Source organism: Leguminivora glycinivorella, chromosome 5, assembly GCF_023078275.1.
Source record: "Leguminivora glycinivorella isolate SPB_JAAS2020 chromosome 5, LegGlyc_1.1, whole genome shotgun sequence".
Classification (NCBI taxonomy): Eukaryota; Metazoa; Arthropoda; class Insecta; order Lepidoptera; family Tortricidae; genus Leguminivora; species Leguminivora glycinivorella.
Window position 1 is genome coordinate 15,840,806 of NC_062975.1, and position 19,412 is coordinate 15,860,217.

The following is a 19,412-nucleotide window of genomic DNA, read 5'->3' on the forward strand; positions in this document are numbered from 1 at the left end:
GATCAACCGAGTTAGAACAAAATAAACCGGTTTATTCCGCAGCACGATAGGTAATACTGTTCTAACCAAAAAAAAAAGGTGCTGTGTGAACGTAGGTATTTACGCGGCGCCAGTGCGTCTCGCCGCTCGTCGAATAAACCGGTTTATTTCGGTTAAATAGGCTAGTTTCCTACTAGTCAAATCAGCTTCTTTTTAAGAACTGTCAAAACGATTTATTAATATGGAAATACTATGAAATACTGAGAAGTGACGTCACGGTCAATTCATTTACTTTATATCTTTCTCTTTGACTTATTAAATAGAAATTATGTTTAAAAATAACTACTGTCCATATTTTTCTTCTTATTATGTGGTGCCTTATTTCGTACACTGCATATAATATTTTATTTTAAGTATAGGAAACTAGCCTATTATTTTAAGTTCTCATAACGTTCGCGTTCTTTAGAAAGTTCGGAGTAAAATAGAAATAAACCGGTTTTAACCGGTAAAAAATAAACCGGTTGCGAGCCCTGGCGGTGGCTGCTGCTGCCCATGCATCACCATCTACACATGCTGCACCAAGATCTGCTGAGTAGTCCCGCAGAAGTGCCGGCGGCTCTGCTAGCGCTCCTGATGCTTCTACCAGAACCCGTGTTGTGTGGATGTCATATTCTCACAAGTGTTGTTGCGTGAAATAAATTATGTATGTATTATCAAAGAGGTTTGAGTATTATAGAGAGTTACTGTCAAAGTAAAATACGTAACACAGTGCATTATACTGCCATCTCTCGACACAGGCTTAAAACTTTTGGACCTCAGTTTTGACAATTTGGCCCTTATAGCAGGGGGAAATTAGCTAAAATTACGGCATAATTAATGGAAGGTTTTTTTAAATTGAAATATGTACGTTATAGACCGAAGTTATTTTTCATCAACCCTCCCCACTCCTCCCTCCTCTGCGTCACCCCTCTACCCTCCCTTAAAGTGCCGAAAATGCGGTTTTTCTCGATTTCTGACAAAACTGTTGAAGATACAGAAAAAGCGCGTAGGAACGAAGTAATCCTTAATAAATTTACTACAAATCATTCATTAACACTTTGGTTCTAGCACTTATAGTTTACGCGTGATCCGTCACGAAAGTTGGTCCTTTGCTGCAATCTTCTTTAGTGAATGTTAAGTTTTCGCCCAAAATGCATACGAAATAGTCGAAATTTGTTTGATATAACTAAAATATTGTAACTCATGACTAAAATAAAATTAAGGGGGAAAAATCACTACCATGGGTGGAATTTCCAATATGTCTTGGAATTCCAGTAACTATTTAAGACGTAATATTTTCACGGTAGTAGTCGCTAGGAGTACCATTGATCTATATAGTGTATCTATGACTGGGGATGAGCTTTTGGTAGCTGTTGGTAGAGCCCTGGAGTATCAATCCAGTAGCCGTGAGTTCAAGTCCCACCCATGGTAGTGATTTTTCCCCCTGAAATTCATTTTCAGTTTATAATATTTTAGTAATATCAAACAGATTTCGTAAGCAATTTGGGAGAAAACTTAACATTCACTAAAGAAAATTGCAGTAAAGGACCAACTTTCGTGATGGATCACGCGAAACCTATAAGTGCTAGAACCAAAGTGTCAATGAACGATTTGTAGTAAATTTATCAAGGATTACTTTTTTCCTACACGCTTTTTCTGTATCTACAACGGTTTTGTCAGAAATCGCGAAAAACCGCATTTTCGGCTATTTAAGGGGGGGAAGAGGGGTGACGCAGAGGGGGGAGGGATGGGGAGGGTTGATGAAAAATAACTTCGGCCTGTAATGTACATATCCCAATCAAAAAAAATCTTCCATTAATTATGCCAACATTTTCATACATAACTTTCCAGAAGCAACGGACTATTATTCTTAGCGTGATGTGTGTTAATAGTTATTCATCTTTATTACTAGATTCACCTGCTTTTATTAATTTTAAAGCAGTTAATTTGACTTTATTCAAGGTCAAATTACTTTACCCACTAGTGGATAAAATGCGTTTTTACCCGCTGGCATTAAAGGACAAAACACGTGTTTCCGAGGTAGTGAGGGGAAAAATGTCAAATATTAATATTAGCGCCATCTAGCCGAACGTCCTCCAAAGGTGTAACGCTATATAGGCCACCGTACCTTTTTTGTATGGTTCTGAGGTACGTTTTTAGGGTTCCGTACCAAAAAGGTACATCAGGAACCCTTATGGTGCGACTCTGTCCGTCTGTCACATTCCTAAATATCTCGAGAACTACTAATGCTATCAACTTGAAATTTGTAATAGTTGTGAACATTGTGAACTTCTACGAATATAAGGTATAATTTTTTTAAATTTATTAATTTTAATTGTAGAAAATGGCCAAAATGAAAGGGGGGCAAACTGTAAATTTCAAGTTACTAGGTCAAGTGGGGTATCGTTAGAAAGAGCTCAAATTTAACATAAATAAACTATTTTTTATAATTTTTTTGTTGTGGAAAAAAAAAGAATTTTGAAGGAAAATGTAAAAAAAAAATACCGTCCCCCCCCCCTTATCTCCGAAGTTTACCAACGAAAAATTATGAAAATTTTAGGAAACATTGGTTTTATGCTAAATATTACAGGAAAAATATAATCGTGTTTGTATCTCGAAAACTTTTTTTTTTATTCACAAAAAACTTACGAAGATTTTACTTAAGATTTTTACTTTTAATTTACCCACCTTTGCGGATGTATATAGTACTTCAAATTAATACTAGATGTTACGTAAATCATCTTCTTTCCAATAAAGTAAAAATTGTTTAAATCGGTTAACATTATAAAGAATAATCCCTGAAAACCAACATACTATGGTCGCGCAAATTAGTTAGCGAATTCACCGAGAGATGGCGCTATACACAATAATGCTCATTAGTACCTATACTTTTGTCTTCTAGTCAAGTCGTTAGAGTTATGTGAAAACATGAGATTATTTTAACTGGGGAGTTTGAAAGTTTGTACGGAACCCTCGGTGGGCGAGTCCGACTCGCTCTTGACCGGTTTTTTTTACTTTATCTGTCTATACGGAGTTACATATATTATGTCTTTGGTACTATTGAACTTGACCGCTCCGATATATGTGACGGTGACTGTACGTCGCCTGCGTTTCGATCGGCGCCTAGCGTCAACGATTGTCATTTCATCTAGCCCGGCAGGGGTGTTGTTAGACAGTGCGCCTATTGTACGTTTGTACTTAATTCTGTGGTTGAAGGTCCAATTTTTTTTTTTTTGTTTTATTGTAGCAACTCGTCACTGAATGGCCAGTCGGATAATATGCCGATAAGTTTTAGTCATAGTGTATTCTCGGGGCCAGGAGTTAAGTCATTTAGGTGTATTCCCGGAACCGGGAGTTTTAGTCATTTGGGTGTATTCACGGGTCCGTCCCGTGAATTTACAAAAAATAAAGAACGTTTAGGCACGTTCAGTATGCCTAAGCTGGGGTTTTGTTAGACAGTGCGCCTACTGTACGTAGTACTACATAGTAGTCGGTCCAAATTTGTTTGGATGCATTGCGGCCAGTCGGATAATATATGCCGATAAGTTTAGGTCTTTTGGGTGTATTCCCATTTGGAAAAAGGGAATGGGTATACAGTTATTCACCGTTATTTGTCGTAATTTAATCCTTAGATGCATGGTATCGGATGTTTCACTTGCAAAATGACTTAAGATTTGAAATTCATGTCAATTTTAAACTTGACACATGACAAAGTCTCGTATTAACGTCAATCTGATATTTAGTCGTGCCATTTCGATATTATCTAAGGGTTAAAATTTTTACATACAGGGTAATTTTTTTAACAGATTAGAAATTAATCTGTTAACCATAAGTGTAAATAAAGATGTAATCTCTTCTTTCTGGGTAGTTGAATAACCCTTCGAATCCCATTTACTTTATATTTTACTGACATCATAATATGATGTCGCTGGGACTCGAAGGGTTAAAGATATTTTTTGCCTTGCAAATCAGGACAGGCCAGTAAAATTTAATTAAGATCTCTCTCTCTCTTTAGCCTGATTCTACCCTTCGGGTGTAGGCCTCCTTCAACATGCGCCACTCGTCACGGCTCGTGGCGCATGTTAATTAAAATATTTATCCTTAATTTTTCTAAAGATTATAAATTGTAATGCTATGTCCTTATTCATACTACTATGCCTAGTCTAGTCTCTTGTTAGTGAAAGAAAACTTGTAAGGTACGTAAACGTACTGATAAAATCGCGTGATTTGTGACAACAGAACTTAAATTGAAAATGCACAGTATAGTCGTCTTTATTTTCTAAGTTTTCCCGATTTGGCCACACAAGGCATCGGTATAGTATATACACGTGATTTTATGGTAGTTTTTTTTACTTTAAGCAAATAATTATTACTGAAAGTAGAGTTGCAAATGAATCTTTGTTTTGTTAAATGCCTTAATGCATCCATTTTAAGACTAATTAATTGAGCATTAATCATAAAACTATGTAAATACATATGTACATCAAATGGATAAAATAAAACAAACATGTCTCAAAGTCAATGTTTTATTTTTAAGAATATGCTACTTTAACAATCTTTAACGTTTATTTACAGTTAAAATAGACACCATGTATACTTGTCTGTATACACAATATACACATGGGGGATTTCTATACAAAGAGATCATTTTTGTCTTCGTAACACATTGAGATTGACAAGTTACATTTCAAAAGTACTACAATGAATTGTAGGTGAACAAAATACTTGAGATACACACATACATTTGAATATTTTGGTGAAGATAGAAAGGTCGTTGTTTTAACAATTTTCAATTATTTATGTATTAGTGGAAAAAATTGTAATTCGTATTGAAACAGATAATAGACAAACTACCTATCTCAATTGAGCACCCTGTATATTTTTCTAGGTTTCTTGCCCCTTTATATTTTTACAAATTTCGAAGGTGGAACAGGCAGGCCGTGTCATGAAACGTTGACATTGAACATGTTTTACCTCTATTTTTAATTAAGATGAATAATTTAATTTCTATGGTAGTTTGATTCTTGGAACAAGTAATATACTTACTTTTTGGCAAAATTACCCAAACATTTCTATTTACACTGTTATTAATCGTATTACGCGTAAAGACCATTTTTTCTTTATGATAAAACAACATTGTTAGGTACCATTAGGTGCCTAAGATCATTAGTTATCACAAATATAATTTATATAAAAGTAAAGTCTATCTCAGTGTATATCACATTCCCAATCATCAAAATTCATTATTATATTTTATTACATATCCGTACTTATCAAAGTATCATTTCTATTTATAGGTAAAATCGGTTACATGATTGCTTGATTGTGGTTCTGACTGAAAATTATTTTTTTATTAAAACTTAAGGAAGCACAGTATATACGGCGTATTTCAGTAGGTACCAGAGGCGGCTCGTGGCTATAATATGTGGGTGTTCACTCAAACTCTCATTGTGAGCACCAAGATCCTACATGTATGTACCTAGTATGACGGTAGGACGGTACTCCTGTGTGGATTTTCGATATGCTGAATCTAAGGCCTTGCATATTTCCTGACGACCGATTATTGAGACGGGTTTCGGTCCATGCACACTCACCACCTCCGTCGTCCGCGCCAGTTCCAAATAAAAGAAATGGAAAACCAAACAGTTTTCACTTTTGTCACATTCACATAACCACTGGACTTTTAATTCTAATCGGGTTGCTAAAGTTTTTTCACACACTTTTATGTCACGTTGCATCCATCCATTCTCACACACTGAAATTATTTACACTTACAATTAAAACAATTTCATTATGCGGTTTCAAATTAAGTCTAAATCGTATTTCCTGCGGGTGCCGTACAACTTGTTTACAAAATAGCGCGCGAAATAAGTACGCGGATGACCGCGAAGCGCATCGCGCCTGCGCGCTGCAACAAGATGGTAATCAAGGACAAACGCATAGACCTATACCGAGATAGAAGGAACAAGCTCGGCGGTTGACAAGACCAACCGTGTAACATTTTGCATGGACACTTGACGTCACGAATATGAGTTGACTCGACAGTTTGAATAGCTAATTTTTACATCGCTCGTAATCTAAGAACAAATTAAATTATTTTTATTACACGCATTGCTAAGACACTTATTTCATGTTTATATAGATATCGCTCGTTTTGATTGCACGCCAAGTCGAGGTCGTCAAATTAAAGCTGCAATGAACAAAAGAGCAACAACGCAGACTGTCGTTTGCGGCGAGGAAAGAGGTCGTTGAGTCTTCTTTTTGCCACGCGAAGTACTAAATAGGATACTTCTTCCTTCTATTTTGATATAGTTCTGTGGTCGGTGCGGCGCTCCCGATTTACCTAATATTTCATAGATAATCGTCTGTCTCACGCGCGGAGCTGTGTCTAAGCTTCTCTTTCACTCTCACTGAATTTTCTATCGATGAATGCACTGAATCTTTTTCCATAGGAGCGCAATCGAAAGCGCTCCGTTGAGCGCGGTGCGTATGAAATTGTAGGAAGGGAGTTGGCGGAGTAATAGTCAGATTAATGAACTGTTAAGAAATACAAGTAATTGTTTAATTGAGCTTAACTTTTTTGCGATACTTTTTTTAAATAATAATACATTAATTAGAGGTATCATAACAGATGTATTACTATAATTTACTTGTGATAATTTCTGGGAGTGCACCGCACAAGCGCACTTTAGGGCGAGCCGCTACTGGTAGGTACTACCTATTTTTTTACATTTTTGTTCTATAGAACCGTAATGGAGGAACTAAAAAACCTTATTTCTCTTAACATATTTATCATCAAGATAAATGTCGTTTTATATTGAATACCAATGTATGTATGTTTTACCTTTATGTACTACACACATCAGGGTCGCGTGCGAAAACGTAGCTCATGCTATTAATAATAACAGATCTAGACAAAAATCAAGCTAGGAAACATCAGCATTGAATGGCAAACGCACCTATTACTGTATCCTCGGGCAATTATAATCACCCTGATTCAGGCTATAGATGTGTAACGTTATTCAAGGTCATAACTTCAGATGACAACCAACCACAAAACTGAGCGATGATGAATCTTACTACAAAAGAGGTAGTAGCAACCAAATAAGGTTGATTTGTTAGTTAATTTTATGCCAATACTCAGTTTTTAACGTTTCTTGAAAGAGCTACTTCCATTATTTTCAAGCTTATGTGTCGGTAAGTTACCAGTAGTCGTACACCACAAATTATTACAACTTGAGATAATTGAGCACCTTATCTTACAGATTGACGTTAAGCATAAAGAATTTCGTACAGGTCAATTCACAAGAGGCACGAATTAAATGAATGAGCGAGTGAAAATATCTGTGTGTAACAAATTAACCAATAAATAAAATAGTGGCTCTTGACAGTTACAACTGTACAATAGATACAGGTGTCACTCATATAATCAGTTTCGTTTATTCTATTCGTGCCAAGTTCCATGATATTACCTGTACATACCTTTACCCGCCTCTTCATGTCCCAATGATCAATGACACTGTAGCAGGACAGTTGTGCGATTTACATATGATCGAAATTCTTCGTGCTTCGCATTCTATGTACGGCGTGCCGTCATTGTTAAGTTTACTTTATGTTCACTCGATGCTCATCAATGCTACCGTGGAGTGTTAGCCCAAGGATAGACTAGGTAAAACATTAGAACGGACACAGTTCAGCTCAGGACACGAGCTGCTTAGCGGCGAGCGACTGTCGTGCGTACTCCGTGCCGACAAGCCCACGGCACACGAGAGAGAATTCTTGCACGGACTCTAGTAGGCGGCGTTTACTGCTTTTTTCTCTGTAACAAAAAGGCAATAGTGTAAACTTTTGATTGACAGGACAGTATCTAAGTACTTAAAAGTAAGTAGGAAGAGCGTGGTTGCGAATTTCGCATTCTGGTAACACTTATCGGGGAGTAAATACACAGTATGACTGTACATACTTGATGACGGCAGCTATGAAATTCTTGCTGGGTTAGAAAGCAGTTGAGAGCAAGGGCCTGTCTCTACCACCCAGACAAATCACCGTTGAGCTAGCTAACAGCACTGATGTACACGTACAGGCTTTATAAAAAATATAAAGAGATGTAGATACTTGATGACGGCAGCTATGAATTTCTTCTTGCTGGGTTCTGTAGCGTGCTGTGTCGGGAAGCCGTTGACAGCGAGAGCCTGCCGCAGCCACGCGGACAGGTCTCCGCCGTCGAAAGCTGCTCGATTTAACGCTAGCAGCAGTTCAGCGAGAGGCTCGATCTGGTTGCGGGGTGTGGCGCCACCTGTCAACGTAAGCTAGTTAATGCTATGGAATCATTTTTTTGTGTAAACGCCGCAAAACTGAACATTTGAACATTTTGTCAGATCGGGTGCCTTTACCCGATGTGACAAAATGTTAAAGAAATATAATTATATTCATTTTTAGTTCATGCAAGAACGTTTTCACTTTTCCAAAGTATAATATTATCAGTGAGAATGGATTTAGCATCGCAGCACCAAGAGATTCCTTAACAGAGCCACCGACGTGGTATAAAAAAAAAACAGAGTTATTCTCTGTAACAGAGAAAACTTATCAAGAACTTCTCTGTAGAATACGTGCGAAAGAGAAGCGTTTATCTGTCGTTTCGTTTCCTACGCACGCACACGAGCTCTAGGTGCGCGCGAACGCTCAGACACATGTCAGATGGAGTTGCGTGTAACGTATGACGAAGCAAGGATTAGCCGGTATTTTTATTTTATTTAGAACATTAATTTATTTAGAATTATTGTTGTGAATAGTGTAAAAGGCAAATACTACATCATCAACGATTAGATACGTCATCAACTTTCGCCACGAAAGGACTAAAGAAATAAAATCAACGTAATTTGGGTTGTAGTCACAGAACTAGATTTAGATAGACGAAACAAGTTCGTCTATTTATTTATATGGCGGCCGAGCGTGTCAGATTTTGTACTGAAGTTGTTACTTGCCTATGATTTTAAATATATCTCAGGCCCTAGAGTTTTCATAATTTTTGTGTTGTTGCAATTAAATATCACGTAACGAGGCATTTTTAATGTTTTTGTTGACTTCAACTTACAAAAATTGACGCTCGAAAGCTGCAATTAAAGACGGACAACTCAGTGTATTTTACTGAGTTCATTTGACACGCTAAATATTACGTTTGCTTGATCTATGGTATATATGACATCTGTGGTTGTAGTATACCTATACACCGCAGCGCCGCGGCCGTGAGCAGCGGAGCGTGCGGCTGCAGCGCCTGCGGGCGCACGGCGGCCAGCGAGCCCAGCCACAGGCACGCCGAGCGAGCAGCGCCGGCCTCCCACATACGCACGCATTCGCTACCTGGGAATAAACAGAGATTCAGCAGTGTCTATGATGACTAAAATTAAACTAGCTGTAAAAAATCAAGTATGAAATATCCAGTAGAAAGACTTCCCGAATAGATACGCACTTAGTTCCACGAGCTCTGATAGCGGATCGTCGATCCAATCGATATAAGCGGGCTTCTTAGTGACTTGTCGTAGTACAGCGAACAGTGCCTCGGTGACATCGAGCGCTCCTCGTCACTTCGTGCGCGTTCAGCGCTAAACTCGAAATAGAGAACCTACTGATTGTCGAACGCTAAATACGCACCTAGCTCGACTAGTTCAGACAGTAGATCGTCGATCCAGTCGATATAAGCGGGCTTCTTCTTGGTGACTTGACGCAGCACGGCGAATAACGCCTCGGTGAGGTCGGGCGCGCCGGCCGGCTCCGACGCCACGCGGTGTGCGCTTAGCGCTATACTTGAGTGGAATAGCGCTGGCATTGATGGGTACTCGTTGCCGAAGACTATCACCAACTGCACAAAAAAATGTTGATGTCGGGGACACAATTCTTAAATTTTAAGCGAGGTTGAGACTAATAAAATCTAGCATAACCTATAGGGGTAGGTTTAACAAGAATGTGCGCCATCGTGAGTTGTTACTCATATATTGGATATAAACCTACATCCCGGCAGGGTCGCCATGTGATGCGAGAATTTGGAGGAGCAATTAAACAACTGGAATGCAGATTAACAGTTTTTTTTTCAATAAACACGCATTTTATATCAACTCAAACACCAAGGTTATATTTTGAGTACATAAGCCGGCGATCGTGAACAATTCACGACATCCAGCAGCGGCCGTCCATTAGAGACGACACCGTTTGTTTGAGGATAACATTATTCCTGACCGTGTCTCATGTCATGTGTAGAGGTCTCACCAGTTTGACGACGTCGAGCCCCGCGGCAGTGGGTTGAGCACGGAACCCGGCGGCGGTGAGCTGACCAATGGCGTCTACTAGCGGCCGGCATTCGTCCATTAGAGATGACACCGTTTGCTTGAGGACGTGGAACATTGGCTGTCAAAAACACAAGCACTTCGTTAGTTCTGACCAAAAGACGATCATTCAAATTAGTACAATAGTCCTTAATTCTCTAGGATGTACAAAATTTGAAAGGTTAGGTGGTTTTAGCCAACCTTATGGCTGAGAACAGTGTTCTTTCTATATGAAAGGCAGTCAACAATATTCACAGTGGTACGCTCACCTCTACAAGCGGTGGACACGCGAAGGCAGTAAGATTGGGCAGGAGGGTCTGGCATAGCGACAGACATAGTACGGGTTGTGCTGGTAACGCTGCCATTAGGGCTGCCGCACACTCTGCGGCCCCCGAAGCTCTTGCTGGATCTTCCGCCTAAATGCAAAACAATATTTAAAACAGTGGTTTGACTGCTGCACAATCAAAATTCAAAATCGATTTAGAAATATTTATAAAAGCTTGTCTTAGTAGTTTAAGTTTATTTACTTTGTTTAATTTTACATAACAATTTAGCAGACATTACCTGCCGTCGTAAATCCGCGGCGAGCGACGTTGCGAGCTCATGCAGCAGCGGCGTTGCCACTTCGGGGTCTGCGGCGCCAGCGCCGAGCCCGCTGCGCTGAGCAGTTGTCGTCGCACCCACGCTTCAGATCGTGCTTGCTCGCTCTAAATATACAATACATATAAAGTGAGGAAGTAGGATTGGTAAGGCCTTTATAGCCGGCGCACAGCTTGCGCAGCGCCAGCGCCGCCGCCGACACGCACGCTTGTAGCGCGGCGCCTCTACACTCTCTACAGCCTACAGTATGTTACCTGCGCCGCGGTGACGATGTCCATGGCGAGCGCGGCGGCGGGCGCGGTGCAGTCGGCGCACAGCTTGCGCAGCGCCAGCGCCGCCGCCGACACGCACGCTTGTAGCGCGGCGCCTCTACACTCTCTACAGCCTACAGTATGTTACCTGCGCCGCGGTGACGATGTCCATGGCGAGCGCGGCGGCGGGCGCGGTGCAGTCGGCGCACAGCTTGCGCAGCGCCAGCGCCGCCGCCGACACGCACGCTTGTAGCGCGGCGCCTCTACACTCTCTACAGCCTACAGTATGTTACCTGCGCCGCGGTGACGATGTCCATGGCGAGCGCGGCGGCGGGCGCGGTGCAGTCGGCGCACAGCTTGCGCAGCGCCAGCGCCGCCGCCGACGCAATCCCTTTCTCTATAACTATAATTTTTCTGGAAAGACTATAAATAATAATAACGGAATAGAGTAACGGTGGTTCGTGATCTCGGCATAATTTTGGATCCCAAACTGAATTTTAATTCACACATAGACCATATTACAGCAAAGGCATTCAAAAAATTGGGTATGATACTTAGATTATCTAAACCTTTTAAAAATCCAAACACCTTAAAAGTATTATACTCCTCTTATGTTCGTAGTATTTTAGAGTTCGGTTGCATCGTCTGGACCCCTCAATACACTGTTCACAAGAAAAGAATCGAAAGAATACAAAACAAGTTATTAAAGTCACTCAAGTTCCGTTTCAATTTAAATATCTCAGAGAACAGCGTAGACCGCCGCGGACTAGCCCCCTTAGAAAAACGTCGCCTATATATCGACCAAATGTTCCTATATAAATTATTAAATGGCCTCATTGACTCCTCCACTCTCGTCGAAAAAGTCATTTTCAAACTGCCCAGGTGCATCCCGCCTCGCCACCCCCAAACATTCCATATTAACTTCAGTAGCTCAAATTTCGCCAAAAATACTTTCTTTAGAAGAGCCTGTTATGATTATAATGTTAACTTTGAAAATCTTGATATATTCTCACTGTCATTTAGTACATATAGTAGTAGACTGTTGAACCAAATTTTTTCCCATAGTGAATAATAACGAAAAGCAAGTTACTTAATAATTCATGTTTTATAACATTGCACAATTCATACCCATAGATGTAGATTACTTCCTTAACTGTGTATTAGAATTATATCACCCTGTTCATTATGTTATTTGCGGGCAATGCCGCACAAGCCCTGTTTCGACACTTGTTATATTATTACTTGTATTTTATAGTAAATGGAACTATAGGTCTTTCTGTAATCTAAGAACTTAAACACTTTTGTATGTGACTGTTTGTTTCCTAAATAAATGAAAAAAAAAAAAAAAATGACAAATGACGATTTTGACAGCTATATTGATTTATACTAGAACCAAAGGGGAAGCCTTTTTTACGTTGTATATGTCTATTTAGTCTTGTTGCACTCGCCCGTAGCAGTCCAGCGTGAGCGTTGTCACTAATCCACAGCATATCCTAGCATGTTATGTATGGGATCGGGCGCCCGCCGGTGCGGCCTTTTTTTTAACTCTGTTCCGTCTTGCAAAACTCACCGAAGCAATCTAACGCAGTATCCAACAACCTGCAACGTTCATTCCTCGGTACTTTAACATGTTGTGTATGGATCTGGGCGCCCGCCGGTGCGGGGCACTGTCGGCCAGGGCAAAGAACACGTGAAGAGCGGTCTCTATTCTAACTCTTTATGTTTGCGTGTCAGTTTACCACTCACCCAGGCAGTCCAGTGCGGTTTCTAGCATCCTGCCGCGTTCAGTCCTAGCTGCCTCCACAGCATGTCCCAACATGTTGTGTATGGGGTCGGGCGCCCGCCGGTGCGGGGCACTGTCGGCCAGGGCAAGGAACACGTGAAGAGCGGCCTCTTTTCTGAGTGGGGTGTCAGCTGCGTCCCAAGCCGCTTCCACTGTCGTCCAGCACCAGTCTCCGAGAATGCCGACGCAGTACATCTAGGAGAAATAACCATTTCAGGATTCTTGAAATATCTCTATACAGATAAAATCACAGACAGAAAAAAAGTGTACACAGTAGAGTGGCAACGGTATAGTTTTGAAACGCCTAAATTTACACTACAGATAGAATTATAAGACCAACGGCCATCAGTTCTTCAATCTTTTATCTCTATTCGTAAGAGCCAAAACTTTTTTTAAACATGGTCTAAAAAAACACTTTTATCTAAATTTGATTTTAGTGATATAAGGACTGTATCGATAAGTATAAGGACAAAACAAACCTCGTCTAAATGTTGACATGTGCATAATTTTATATTATTATGTTCCGAGAGTATGATCTGAAGGTATTGGTAAGCACTATTTGATATAAGAAGGTCTAATTTTTATTTTATTTTAGAGACTTTATGGTACTTTCATTAAGGTCTAGCAAATAAATTTCGGACAACCCCTATCTGGCTTAATTTGAGAATATTTCAATGACTGTTTGCACGATTTCAACAAACAAAGGTTAATATGCTGCCAAAATATATTCTTTAAGAGTCCTCTTCATGGTTTTTCAATTGGGTACTTGCAGAATAAATGCGGTGAATTTATATAATTAAAAAAAACGCTATTTTGAGCAACGTTCCGGATTGTCGTAAATTTTTGATGCAAGCAGGATGAGAGAAACAGATAAAAAAATTAGCCATAGGCCAAAGTCTAATTGACATTCACGGTGTTTGAACAGTGCCTAAACCAAATCGATATAAACAGTGTATGATAGTTAAATTCGACATCAAAGTCGGAGTTAGAGGAAGCACCATGCCACATTCTCTAAATGGCCGCCATACACAGATCCTGAACTTTATTTCTTAAAAATAACTATGGCTAGACTAGGTCCAGATATTCTGCTTTGTGGATCATATGATGAAATAGATATTATGTTTGGATTTAAGAATACTTTTTTTTTAAACATGGTCTAAAAAACACTTTTATCTAAATTTTATTTTAGTGATATAGATATGTTTACATACATGAAATAGATATGTTTGGATTTCCCTTTGATTTTTTAAAAATTCAAGACAGATTTTAATTTTAAAGTCATTAAAACAAAAGTTATGACCAAAAACCCAGTTTTTGACCCTAAAATTGTTCAACTTTGGTGCCAAATATCAGAGAAACAATGAGCTGTGAAATCATTATGAGATACTATTTTGTTTAAAGACGATGCTGTTAATATGATAGGCTTTAGAAACTATCATAATTCAGTATAACAATTCTTAGTCTTTAAGAGCAATCACTGTACAATTATGTTTTTATTAATAAATTATTCGTAGGTATGTGTATTTTGTATAATATCAATGGATTCAAATCGAAGGTCATTGGCGCAGGGAACGCCCTTAACTCACCACAGTATCTGCTATATCTTGTCTATAACATCGGAGTAACTCTTGGTCATCTCGTGACAATGCCGAGTCGGGTGGTGCTTCGCTCTTGGCGACTAGAATGGTCAGGAGACGCGAAAACACGTCGCGCCATACTGGGGTTATTCGGCTAGTCGTCTCCATCACGTTGAGGATCTCGTCCTGATGAGAAAAAATAACGTGATGGGTCGTGGAAACATAAAAATGTTCTGTAAAATGTATAGGCAGTGTTTCCGTTTGTTCCCATTTGACGGCCATCTTACATGAGACGGAGAAAAATAAGCCGTTAAATGAGCCGTTGTGCGGCCACAACTCGATATTGATCCCTTTAATAATTCGTTATCTAGTCTAAAATTGCAATTGAGACGTAAACTTTTTTAAATAACTTTTTTAAATAACTGTATTATACCTAGTAAAAAATATTTTTCGAAGCCTATATTTGTCAATGCTTTTGGAATCGTAATACATATTTATGTGTTGCGCTTATTTCTAAACTACGTATTTATACTACTATGTTGTTATTAACTACTGTTTAGGTTAACCTCATATGTATGTTATGAACCTCCAGGTCTATTTGTATTACTTTAGTTTCTGGTACATTATGTACTACATATATGTATGATGTTTATTATGACTGTTTGTGTTCTAAATAAACTAAAAAAAAAAAAAAAAAAAAAAAAAAAAAAAAACAACTCGGACACATGGCGATCAAATATATGAAAAAGGCGCGTTCCTACACCGCACACAGTCTCGTGTAGGTGAACGCGTACTATGCTTGTATGGGTAAAATATAACAGGTCGACTATTCGCGTTTTCGACAGGTGGTAACTGTAAGGTAATCGAGAGGGGGTGGGTGGTACTTTCAGCGGGGAGCGGGAGTGGCCATACTGTACGATAGTACTATTTATTATACTGTGGCGCGGCGGTCCGTCTGGCCTTTTCGAGCGTCGTTTATTACCCGAATCCCGCACAATGTTTTGTGTGAAGTGCGATTGCAGATTGATATTTGATAATATAAATGCGCAGCGTGTATTGGAGCGCGCCTCGTGCTGCGGGTAGTGTCCGGGCGCGGCTTGCGCGATATCGAGCAGCTGCCTCGCGAGGGCTGATGGTGACGCCTCCACGAGGCATGTGACCGCTGTGTACCTGCAGCGTGTACCAGAAGCCGAACACGAGGTTGGAGCGCGCCTCGTGCTGCGGATAGTGTCCGGGCGCGGCCTGCGCGCACAGCAGCAGCTCCAGCAGCTGCCTCGCGGGGGCTGATGGTGACGCCTCCACGAGGCATGTGACCGCTGTGTACCTGCAGCGTGTACCAGAAGCCGAACACGAGGTTGGAGCGCGCCTCGTGCTGCGGGTAGTGTCCGGGCGCGGCCTGCGCGCACAGCAGCAGCTCGAGCAGCTGCCTCGCGGGGGCTGATGGTGACGCCTCCACGGCACGCACGATGGCGCCCGCGTGCGTCTCGCCCACGCCAACTAGGCAGGTGATCAGTGCTGATAACAGCTCCTGCAACAATCACATACGATAGGTATAAACGGTGTCTTGGTAGCCATTTTGGTTCTGAGCGGAATTTTTTTATTGATGACAATGATTCGATAAAAATCCTCTTATGCTTTTGTCTAATGGGGTTTTATTCCATCTAGCTGTATACCTCGTTGATGGAGTCTGGCCGGTTGTCCCGCTGGAACACTGGCGCAGCTAAGGCAGATAGTTGTTCTATGAGTTGCAGCGCGGCGGCGGGCTGGCGCGCCGAGTCAGGACCGGCGGCGGCGCGCACGGCGCTGAGACACGCCTCGCACACGTCCAGGGCCACGTCGCTGACGGCTTCATTCCATCTGGCAATGAAAAAAAAAACATAATTATCGAAGAACTAGCCAGTGTTCATTTGAGTGAAATAAACTGAGCATCAAAACTAGATCAGCAAGGCAGACTCACTAGATACTACGCCAGACCGGTCGTCAGTTTGGTGGTTAGGCAGTGAGCTTGCCGTCTTCTTTCAAGGACGGCTAGCTCGCTTAGAGCCACAGCTGAAGAGTAAGGTCAAGGTCAGCTGCAACAACTCACGTTCAGCTGGAGCTGAACGAGAGTAAGGTCAAGGTTACAGCAGTCAGCAGCCACAACTCACGAGTACAGCACGCGCACGGCGGTGAGCGTCGCACAGCGGCAGGCGCGTCCTCGTTCAAGGCCAACCAGCTCGCTTACAGCTGGACATGAACTGGAGAGTAAGGTCAAGGTTACAGCAGTCAGCAGCCACAACTCACGAGTACAGCACGCGCACGGCGGTGAGCGTCGCACAGCGGCAGGCGCGTCCTCGTTCAAGGCCAACCAGCTCGCTTACAGCTGGACATGAACTGGAGAGTAAGGTCAAGGTTACAGCAGTCAGCAGCCACAACTCACGTGTACAGCACGCGCACGGCGGCGAGCAGCGCGCCGCACAGCGGCAGGCGATCGGGAAGCGGCCCGCTGTCGCCGTCCTCGTTCAAAGCCAACCAACTTGCGGCGCAGGTGGCCGCTGAGAGCCAGAGCTGAACTTCAGAGTCAGGCGGCGGGGTTGAGTATTGGCTGTTAAACAAAAGCTCTGTTATACTGTAGTACAAATTATAACTTCTAGGAGTTAGTCTGATATCGCTCCAGTGTCCTGCTGATCTGACAAGTATCAGAAATACATTCACTACCAGCGCGAGGGCGGCACCCCTTGACACGTTATTGTAGCAAAAAGAGTCTAAACTCCGCTTAGCGAGATGTTGTAGTGAATGTGTGAAAAATGGGTATTGCAAATACTAAATGAAATTTTCGTGTAATAAAATAAGAAAAGTATTGCATAGTTGGTACATACAGTCAATCTACTTGAATGTATATAGGTAAATATAGAAGACAATGACACAATCGGCAGAACACAACCCAGTTTGTGAGCGCAAATAAAACATTTGAACACTCACTTGTATGCAGACTGCAGGTACCGCAGTAAGTCATCTAGCACAGCAGGACAAGCCTGAGTCAATGCGTTTCTATTCTTTGTCCGGAGCGCCGTACCCATTGTCATGCTGTTATACTAAAAGAAAAATATTATTTATAAACATGAATCATAGAATTCATAAGTCTCAAAGAACTAAAATATTTACTAGATAAATCAACAAGACCTCATATTTCACAGCAGTTATCCCAGTAGCATTTTATACCAAAGCTCCAAAAATAAAGAATCTGTTACTCTTATAGACTAATCATTCTGATACTCAGTTTTACTAGTCATTTTGCTTCTTACCTCTTCTGGTATAACAGTCAGCACTTCTAATAATAATGATGTGTTTTCAGCGGCCGAGAGTGGTCGCAATATTGCTGCCAAGTCAGTTGTCCCTTGTTGAAGAATAAATGCTGCTAGCTGTAACAAAAGCGGAACCTCATTACATAAGTAAAAAAAAAAACTTAATACACACACAGTATTGTTATAGCCTATTAACTTAATTGTAACAAGTCTAGTTTCAAGTGGATTAATTAAAGAATATAAAAATCCACTGTTACTAGACTAGACCATGTTTTGTACCTTGTTACAGATACTACTACATCCACTTTTCATCATTGTCAATTCTGTTTGGTGGCAGTATTAGCCTTTGTCAAAGTGATTAAAAGAAAAAGGGTTACTTTGTACCTTTTTAGTACAGAACCCTCAAAAAAACAGTAGATGAAATTTAACTAATGCTAAGGTTTGATTAAAGGCAAGTAAATAATAATCAAACTTTTTATGAAATTCAGAGTACTGATTAAAAAAATTAAAAATACAAAAAAATACACTAATCAAATCATATAAAAGTAATTAAGTAAAAGTAAATAAAGAAACAAATAACTTACACTTATACATAATCTGTTGGTTACTATTTTTGGCCCTTTGCTATAAGTGTAGACGGCTTGCAGTAGTTTCTCTTTCAATTCATCATGGCTTTCTGGCGGCACTTCATTCCAACAGCGTAGTATTTTTGTGTGCAGTGTGGTAGCCGCATAGAACTGGATCTCCGTCCCCTGAAAGTTATACTTTAATAAAACACTACTGTAATTAATAAAATCAATCAAACAAACAAATATATCAACTAAATATAGAACATGAAAAGAAGAGTCTAAGCATAACTATTTAAAAAAAACATGACGGTAATCAATACTTGTTCAGTAAAAAAATTAAAGATCAAATCAGTAAATGTTGAAACACTACAAATTATAGGGACAGCATTGGACACCAGTTCTAATTAAGGTTTGGATTAAAATAGCCTGTTCAAATGTCGAAAATGATTGACCACTGATGTCATATTAAGGCAAAATTTAGTACAACATTAAATGAAGGAAATGAAAGCTACCTTGTTGGGTTGTAGCAGTTCCCAGACGAATTTCCAGGCTTCTGGGACGCGCTGAGCGGCGGTCAGCCAGGCGTGAGCCTTCGTCCGGTCGGCCTGCTCGCCATTGTAAAACACCGACACCGCGTACTCCAAGTTCTCTGGCGAGTACTCCATCTCGCAATCTATCTATTTATTTACAATCTCTATTTACTTACACCATTATAATGTGGTGTTTTGTAACAATAGCTAACGCAGTAGTGTTATTGGTATGCACATTATGCAAACTATAATAACAACTTAAATGTTAAAAGTATAATATTTCAGAAACGGTGATAAATAAACAGCTGTTTCCCTTCAGATGCTCAGCTAAATTTGTAACTCAGATTTTGGACAAAAATGTCCAATCCAAGCGGAGCAAGTACAAGAATTTTTGACCGTGACAGATCGACTTGACGGACGTGAAGGGAATCAAAGCGAAAGAATGAGATAGGAAGACGATGGAAATAGAAAAACCACGGAA

The 19,412-nt window shown here is 40.5% G+C and overlaps 1 protein-coding gene across 1 annotated transcript; it reads right to left on the bottom strand.

The window, feature by feature from the left end:
• Positions 1-6,731: 6,731 nt before the first annotated feature.
• On the bottom strand, positions 6,732-19,381 carry LOC125226541 (importin-13). The gene is given in 19 exon segments (XM_048130532.1): positions 6,732-7,837; positions 8,134-8,314; positions 9,241-9,378; positions 9,670-9,877; positions 10,282-10,419; positions 10,607-10,753; positions 10,902-10,978; positions 10,981-11,044; positions 11,192-11,311; positions 11,482-11,611; positions 12,925-13,166; positions 14,558-14,734; positions 15,873-16,076; positions 16,222-16,405; positions 16,968-17,132; positions 17,510-17,622; positions 17,833-17,949; positions 18,417-18,584; positions 18,914-19,381. Coding segments are annotated over 19 exon segments (2,847 nt in total). The 5' UTR covers positions 19,067-19,381; the 3' UTR covers positions 6,732-7,716.
• Between the last annotated feature and the right edge of the window lie 31 nt (positions 19,382-19,412).